Consider the following 8,977-nt stretch of genomic DNA (forward strand, 5'->3'; position numbering starts at 1 on the left):
TCTTCTTTTAAGTTTGTGTAATGTTTTTTTTATTAATGTTTCTTCTTTAATTAATATTAATATTAATGTTTTTAGTGATTTGTTTTATTTTTTTAACATAACTTAAATAAAAAATGATTGTCACGTGTCACTTAACGCCACCCTTCCGCGCCCCTCCCACCCCGCGCTTTTTGCAGCTTGAAGGGGAAATCCATTTTTGCTGATAGGGCTTCAACGTGGTGTTTCATGTCCCTTCAAGCCCCTCTACACCGAATAGTGTAACTATTAGAATACAACAATATTAACCCAACATAAAATTTATAGAAAATCAAAAGAAGTAAACTATTTCCTTTTTGAAGGAAGGACAACAATAAGACCAACAGATATCCAAAATACAAGTACCAATAATCCTATAAAGTTCACCACAAGGGCTTCTTGACCTCTATACAACTTCTGAAACATAAATACTTCCATTAACCCGGTTTCCGCGGTCACTATCGCCATGAAAAACACGACTACACCAGTAAAAATATGCCACGGCGCAAATCTGGCCCGTGTTCCTGACTTGGCACCCGGGAACAAGAATGTGACAAATCCAAGTAACAACTAGCATTTGTTAAGATTTTGTGTTAGTAAGACATGAGCATGTAACATGTTAGAAAATAATTAATATATGGTTTTCGGGATTGAAGCGCATACAGATTACCTGAAGGCCAAATAAGCAGATGGTAGACAAACCGGTCCAGGAATGTAAAGTGTACGCATGCGCGATTTTGAGTTCATTATGAAACTTAAAAACTGCACAAATGCCCAAGATTCCAGCAAAAAGGGCAAGTAAATGTAATACTAGATGAATTAGTTTAAGGGCTTGTCTAGTTGCAAGGATCCCCTTGTATGTTATGATCGCTGATAAAAAATAACGATAGGCGTTAGCGCGCTCATAAGCGATTTTTATCGCCTTAAATTAATTTATGATTGGATACTTATGTTATACATGTAATCTTACCTTCCCCTGAACAAATTATGAATCCAAGTAGTGTAAGAAGTGGATGCAACTGCAATTCAAACAAAGAGTCAAACAAATCAGTTAAACTCTTGGTACTTAGATTTGTTTATTTATTTACTTATTACCTATATATTAATTTGCAAAAAAAAAAAAAAAAAAAAAATCTTCTCTGACATAAACACTATTCAATTTTGTTTGACTTTTTTTTACTCTTTAATTTTTATTTACTTTTAACCCTTTTCTTTTTTTATCTTTTACACTTTTAACCCCAAGAGTTTTCATCTTTACATGACCATCATAGTTTTCATAATTTACACTTTTAACCCTATAGTTTTGATCTTTTACATATTTGTCACAAGCATTTTCTATTTTTTTTTTGGATAAAGGATTTTCTATTTTTAGCCACAACATTTTTCAACTTTCGACTTTGGTCTCTATACTTTACATCTTTTACAAATTTATTGCTTTACGATTCATTCTAAATTTTGCGAGTTAACATGCTGCAACACGCGCATGAGGTTCAACATTTTTACATCTATTTTTTTACGGTTTAACAGTTCCGTTGAAACTCGCGTGTCCTAAGCCGACTTAGTCATTCTTTTCTATGTTTTACTTTTCCGTCTATTTTTGCGAATTAACACGCTGTAACGTGTGTGCGTGGTTCATCATTTTTATGTTTACTTTTTGTTCGGTTTAATGGTCCCGCCATAAAGCGCGGGTCCTTGATACTAGTTTTTTAAGCATAAAACATAAAGTAATACGCATTTTCTTGGACCAAAACTTACATTGAAAATCTGGATTTTGACATGAGATGTGAATGCAACGCCTTCCCTCAACTTTAAAAGCCAATACAACACAAGGGTGGCAATAGACACCGCTAACAAATGTGAGAAGACGGTCACCGGAAAGGCCGACATCCGATAACTCGAGCCATTGTTTGCCATGACAGATGACACTAATCGAAGAAGAGAGGTTATGTGAATGTAGTTGATCTTGTAAAGTTATATTGAGAAGAAGACACATGTATATATGTACAAGTCTTTGAATGATATTTTGCCTATATGACATTCTTGATCATTGTTATAATATTATAAAAATATAACGTATAGTTATAATATTATACAAATATTACGTATATAGCATCATATTATCTATAACTACAAAATACATAAAGGGGAGTAGTGTTAGGTAGCTTAGCTGTCTGACACTTTCCTATTAGTGAATCCAAATTACGATTTTACCCTGTTTATCTTTACATTTTTACTATTTGTTTTGTTTTTATTTTTTCACAACCAAATTACGATTTTGCCCTTAGTCCAAATTTGCAGTTTTTCAATCGTTTTGTTTTTTTTTTTTCTGTCAAATTACGAATTTGCCCCAGTGTAAGATTACAGTCATGCAATCATTTTAGTTTTTTTTTCGTGTAATTTGTTTTCGTGTCAGAGTCATACCTCACACTTCCCCATTGGTCCAGCCAAATTACGATTTTGCCCCGTTTAAATTTACAATTGTTATTGGTTTTGTTTTTCTTTTCTCCTAACCAAATTATGATTTTGCCCTCAGTTCAAATTAACAGTTTTGCCATCGTTTTTGTTTTTTTTTTCCGTCAAATTAAGAATTTGCCCCCTGTGTAAAACTACAGTCATGCGATCGTTTTAGTTTTTTTTTTTTACAAAACTATGGTAGTGTTTTGTTTTAATTGTTGACTCGGTGTAATTTTTATTCGTAACGCTCATTTGTCCTAATAAAATTACAATTTTGCGCCCAATGCCCAGTTTAAAATTATAGTATTTCCATCGTTTTATTTTTTATTTATTTTTTAGCAAAAGTATGGTAGTGTTTTGTTTTAATTGGTTGACTCGATGTAATTTTTTTAGGTCGTGTTATGAGTAGTATATACAAGTAACCGAAACACAGACGTACATGTTAAGAGAGAGAGAGAGAGAGAAATATTCAACTTAGTGCCCCGCAACACGAACGGGGCAAAAACTAGTCATATTTATAAGAGCAAAATGTCATTTTCGTCGCATATGTTTTGTCACACTTTTTTCCAAATAAAAAAATATTTGTGTATTTCTAAAATTAGCTATTTTCATCTACTTTGTTAACCTCATCCAATTTTAATTTTATACCCAACACAAATCCTTACCAAATAAGGGGGATTTGATCGAGTTAGGAATAACCCAGCGCTGTTGGTGAATTAGATAAGGTTTACACAAGTTCTAAAAACAAATCTATGTTATTGCGTGACAGATCAGTGTGTTATGATTCTTGATTTCTCATTGTCTTGTTGATTGCATGAAATTTAAGGATTTATTTATTGGTATCAAAGAACTTCATGTTGATCGTGCAAGTAAAGGGCTGGTTTCTTGATGATGGAGAGTTTCTAGTGTTCTTGAAAATGGGGTTGATAATTGGGGAAGTGATATAAATGTAGTTCCTTGACTTGTAGATGATGGGAAATTTTGGGGGAGTTTTAGTGGAATCCGGACACTAGATGACCTGGGTGTAAATATATAATTTCAGTGTAAGTTAACAGCTAGATGACGGATGGGACGCATAATGTGAGATTTTTAAACCATAAGGACTCAGGCAGTGAAAAATAAGTATGGATATTGATCTCGCCACCAAACCACAAGGACACAAATTGCAACTTACTCTACATATTTTCAATAATCAGAAGATTACGGGGTTCGAACCCCGACTTCGAGTAATGGTAAAATAAGCACTTAACCAATTCATTTCCATTACTCTTTTAACGTAGCCCATCACGCACTTACTAGCAAATGCGGGTTGGGCAGTCATTCAATGATCCTTCAGCAGGCTATGGGGTCGTGTTCATGCCAGCTCTCCAACAATCTAAAGTGTAGATACGCGGGATTGCGAAACTTGAAGACGACATAACCCCCAAAAAAAACAGAACCATGTCATAAAATGCAAAAAAAAAAAAAAAAAAAAAAAAAAAAAAAAAAAAAGAAACCACAACACACATGATGGAAAATCTATCACCTGATGAATATAAAAAATACAACTTTTAATATCTACAAATAACTTCATATCTATAGTCTAAACTATCATTCTTGGGGAAAACAACCAATGTGATAAGCCGGGACATCATTCATGCTCTGATCTTTAGTTGACGAATTCTGTGACAAATTTTTACTCACAGAGAAATTACGGTATGGCCGTTGAACAGGCGGTAAAAGCAAAGCTGATTCTTTGTCCATTGAAAGAAGCTTCCCACATTTACTGCACAAAAAACATAAATATAAAATAAAATAACAAACAATATAATTTCAATATATCATGTATGTATATGTATACCTGCAGACTTTAGTAAATAGAGTTTGATAACTGCAGATCCAATGCTGCGACAAAAAATCAACATTTAATTTAATAAAAAGGTTTGCATCAATGTATAAACAGATTTATAACGTAACTAAAGATTATACCAGTAACTTATAGAGGGCCGTTTCAGCATTGACACCGATAAAATGCTGTGGAGCCATTGCAGCATGCTCCTGCAATTAAAATAAATATGTATAAAAGACTGAATATGAAGCAAGTGTTGCTGTATTAAAATTTAGGGCTGCAAACGAACCGAACGATCACGAATAAACGAGATTTTTTGTTCGTGTTTGTTCGTTAAGGAAATGAACGTGTTCGTGTTTGTTTGTTAATTTTAGGTGACGAACGTTCATGAACACAAACTAATGTTCATGAACACAAATGAAAACAAATGAACGCAAACAAACGTTCATGAACAGAATATATAATACACTGATACTAACTAAATACAAGTTTTGAAATAAAATATGGAAATTAAAAACACTAATGAGCTATCGAACACAAACGAACATAAATGAACACGAGACCGAACATTCACAAACATAAACATAAACGTACGAACTCAGCCTCTGTTCATGTCCGTTCCTTTAACTAAACGAATGAAATTTCTTGTCCGTGCTCGTTCATTCATTAAACGAACGAACACAAACGAACTTCCCGCCAAACGGTTCACGAACCGTTTGCTGAATGTTCAGTTCGTTTGCAGCCCTATTAAAATTCCAAGTGTGCAAATATTATGTATCTTCTTACCGTGATGTTTCTAAACACGTTAAAAGCTGAAACCCCTCTTGCATGTACATAACTGCCACCCTGTGAAGACAGTTTAGAAAGACATCATCAGGGATTGTTTAAATGCAAAATAATTAAATTTAATTAATTAGTATTATGATTAATAATTTAATACCTCATCTGGTGAAAAGAAAGCTACCGCATCAGGAAGCAGCGAACCAGTTGGATACAATGATATTACTGCCCTAAATACAGAAGGGATTAACAACTCAATGACACCAATCTGATCAGATATGATGTTTCGGGAACTCTGAAAATTATTATGATCTTTTGGTGATTCATCGAAGGTATCGTTAGGAAGTAAAGAGGCTCGTTTTGACCACTCCAGTCGTTGATAAGTTGAGGTTTTGACTTCCGGAATTTCTTTCTCAAGTTCTGTTAATACATCTGACATTGTTTTCAAGTCACTAAACTCTTCGTGTTGAGTTGACGTGTGGGTCCCACGCTGCTTTTTTGAGACTGGCCCGTCTACAGATTTGTCATCAAGATGAGGAAAAAATCGCCTTTTTTGATCAGTAAATGCCTTCAAAGCCAACCTATAACAATATAGCCTTTTTATAATCGGAAACTTAAAATTCAGAAAAGATTACGGATAATCAAGAAGTTAAGGTGCACCTGGTCCGGTCAACAGCAGACGCACCAGCTTGACCGGCAAGTTGTCGTTTCCATGCGTATGCTACAACAGCACCATCTGGACAAACTAGAGGCATGTGAAGGCCCCAAGAATTACTTCTTGATCTAAGTGATTCATTCAGGACTCCAGAATCTTCCAATTGTCTTCCTAATAAAAGCACAGAGATTTCATTCAAAATTCATAATTGTCACTAAATAATAGTACATGATTCCTGTTTCATGTATGATTCCCTAGCTTATAATTTTGTTGACAATGTAGTTGTAAACAAAATAGAGTAATTTTTGGTGTCATAATACCGAGTGCAAGTACTATGACAAACCGAACCAACACCGTCTGAAGCCCGAGCATCAGTACCAGTATCGTATTATCAGAATCGGTTACCGCTATTCAATCTTATAGTTTTCAATTGACGTAAAACACATCTCGATATCCTTTAGTGTATTTCACAACTTTATTTCTTTTTTTTTTCGGTTGCTACACTGAGTTACAGTATTACATGAGTAGCAACAGTTAATCTCACTGGTCAAAACTTAAGATACACTACGAAACCCTAACTAAATCCGTAAATCAATATTCAAATTTAACAAAATTAAACATATTTGAAGCAATCTGAAGGCATAACAACAACAACATTGAATCACAGAGTACAGATCGTACAACAGTTACTCAAAACCACAAACCCTAGAAATCTCAAACTTTCAAAATTAAACAATTACCAATAGTTCGAAGATCCTGAAGATACTGACGCATAGAAGCACCTTCCTGAACAATCAAACTCAACGGTTTATTAACGCCGGACTGGTGCGGCTGTTGACCGGCGATAAACAACGCTTCAAGGAGGCGGTCGGCGCCGAGCCGGATATCGGCGATGAGCCGAGCCGCATGAGCTAGGCGATCCATTGCTAAGGCTACCTGCTTGGGAGGAGCCTCGGGCGTTGAGGGTTGTGGTTCCGGTGAAGAAACGGTTAGGTTTCCGGCGGGTTGTGAGTGTTGGTGGTGGTGGTGCATCTTGGTGTTGTGTGTTTTGTTAATTTTCTTGTGATAAATTTTGGGTGCCACGTGCACTGGTTGGTTGCCGAAAAATAACAATCGTCCGTCTTTACTTTTTTATATTACACTTGTACCCCTGTTTCTTTACTACTCGTATACATTTTGAGTTAAAAAAAAAAAATAGGGTTCAGTCTTTTAACCGGTTATACATGATGGAACCCAAACGGGTACTAATTGTTTTGGTTTGGTTAAAAACCGGTTTGGGAAGAAAAAAAAAACGTTTTTAAGCGGCTTCGGTTTTTAAACTGGTTCCAATGATCAAAAACCCTAAACAGTCTATAAATCGACGATTCGGTTCGGGTTGAAACCGGTTTCTTTTTCTTCGGTTTCAGTCCTAAAACCGGTTTTTTTGTACATCTCAGCTGTGTATATGTCTTCAAGTATTTGATAATTAGAACTTGGTCTTGTAAACTTAACATGAGCTGATTTTATTACAACTCTGGATTGATATATTCATCTATGTTGATTGAATAGGCTTTCCAAAAAAAAAAAAAAAATTAACCAATGATACATTTTGACAGAAGGAACGAAAAGATAATGTTCTAGATATTTTGCTATGCATCTTAGGTTTCCATTTGGATAAAAGTGACAAAAAAAAAAATGACGCAGAAAAGACACAAACCAGGTACCTTTTGCATGAAAACAAGAGGCATTTCCGCTGGACTGTGATTATTTCTTATATGTTCACCTTTAATTATATTTATGGATTCACACAGATTTGTTATATATAATTTTCTTTTAAACATACGTGCCCTCTTACGTTTTTCGCCCTAAGCCGTCACTCACCGGCTCATGCTCAGGGTCGGCCCTGTCTAGAGGTGTACAATTTAGGTTTTTTTATTGGTGAAACTTGGTTCGGGCTGTAAAATGAATCGGTTTGGTGGAAACCGGTTCCAGTCATACACTGGTTATGGAGGAAAATATTTGAACCTTATACAAATAGCTTTGGTTAGGGTTAAAAGCGGATTTTCAAACCGGCTCGGTTGAAACTGGTTTAAGTAACAAGAGTAGGAATTGATATACCAACTCACAGTTTAAATCCAGGTTGGAATCGGCTTAGGTTAGACAAATTTTGGGTTCGGTATTCAGTCGGGTTAAAAACCGGTTTCAAAATCCAAACTGGTTTGTTTTACATTTCTACTCGTTAAAATGATATAATATGACAACTGACAAGATACGTCAAAAGTTAAATTTTCATACATGATTGTGTTACATAACTACACAAGAGTCATTCTTTCGTAAAGTAATTGATTCATTAGTTTGACCACAAGAAAAGATCCACATTTAAGTGGGCCCATGTAAAAAACATAAAAGTTAAATCATTTACAATCTCTTTTCTTGAAAATAGGGGTGTGTAAAGTACTAAAGTCGGTTAACTACAGGTTCGGTTAATTGAGCGTTCGGTTAATTGAAACGTGTTAATCGTAACAATAACTGATAGGTGGTTAACCGTAGTTCGGTTAATCGGCGGTTAAGATTCGGTTTTGGTAATTTCGGTTATTAACGGATATGTATGTTTTTTAAATAAGAATATGGTTGTATTCTTGTTATCTTATATATAGTTTATTAATATTTCAAAAATTAAAACCTAATTATGTTCTTATACGAGCTATTTTATTTTTTAGACCATATACCGTATAATGAAAAATGAATTACTTAGTTCATAAGCAATTAAAAATTGATATAACCATGTTCTGGATATGGATAATTAGATGCAAGAGATGAGATCAAATACAAACCTCAATATGTGTAAGAACTATAAGAACCAACAACTATTAGACATGTGTCCTTCATTAAAAAAACTAGACAGGGGTATTTTAGACTTTATCACTCTATTTTTTGAATTTAATTAATACCAAATTTTAATTATACCTTATATTAATGCACTATTTCAAATCAAAATTTGAAAATTTCCAACAACAGGCACTTTGTAAATCAGCACAATCTTCACAAATCACAACAATAGGCACTTTGTTAATCAGCACTTTATTAATCAGCACAATCTCCTCCAACAACAGGCAAATTGTTAATCAGCACTTTGTAACAAATTATGACAACTATATGATTGTTTTAAACTAAGATAAAAGTTAATAAAAATAAGTACCAAGAATTCAAATAAAGAAATAAACAGATAAACTAAAATAAAAACTTGAAATTAATTTTCCATTACG

At 34.3% G+C, this 8,977-nt stretch overlaps 2 protein-coding genes across 2 annotated transcripts; both read right to left on the reverse strand.

Annotated features, from left to right (window-relative positions):
- Positions 1-321: 321 nt before the first annotated feature.
- On the reverse strand, positions 322-1,929 carry LOC110920204 (probable ascorbate-specific transmembrane electron transporter 1). Its single transcript, XM_022164427.1, has 4 exons — positions 1,771-1,929; positions 986-1,034; positions 686-885; positions 322-585 (listed from the first exon to the last, which is right to left on the reverse strand). Exons 1-4 carry the CDS (start codon positions 1,927-1,929, stop codon positions 322-324), a joined length of 672 nt encoding a protein of 223 aa, XP_022020119.1.
- A 2,047-nt stretch (positions 1,930-3,976) lies between these two features.
- Positions 3,977-6,840, reverse strand: LOC110918736 (mediator of RNA polymerase II transcription subunit 27). Its single transcript, XM_022163019.2, has 7 exons — positions 6,473-6,840; positions 5,738-5,903; positions 5,238-5,658; positions 5,084-5,143; positions 4,438-4,506; positions 4,310-4,353; positions 3,977-4,234 (listed from the first exon to the last, which is right to left on the reverse strand). Exons 1-7 carry the CDS (start codon positions 6,762-6,764, stop codon positions 4,060-4,062), a joined length of 1,227 nt encoding a protein of 408 aa, XP_022018711.1. The 5' UTR covers positions 6,765-6,840; the 3' UTR covers positions 3,977-4,059.
- Between the last annotated feature and the right edge of the window lie 2,137 nt (positions 6,841-8,977).

This window comes from Helianthus annuus, chromosome 16, assembly GCF_002127325.2.
Source record: "Helianthus annuus cultivar XRQ/B chromosome 16, HanXRQr2.0-SUNRISE, whole genome shotgun sequence".
Classification (NCBI taxonomy): Eukaryota; Viridiplantae; Streptophyta; class Magnoliopsida; order Asterales; family Asteraceae; genus Helianthus; species Helianthus annuus.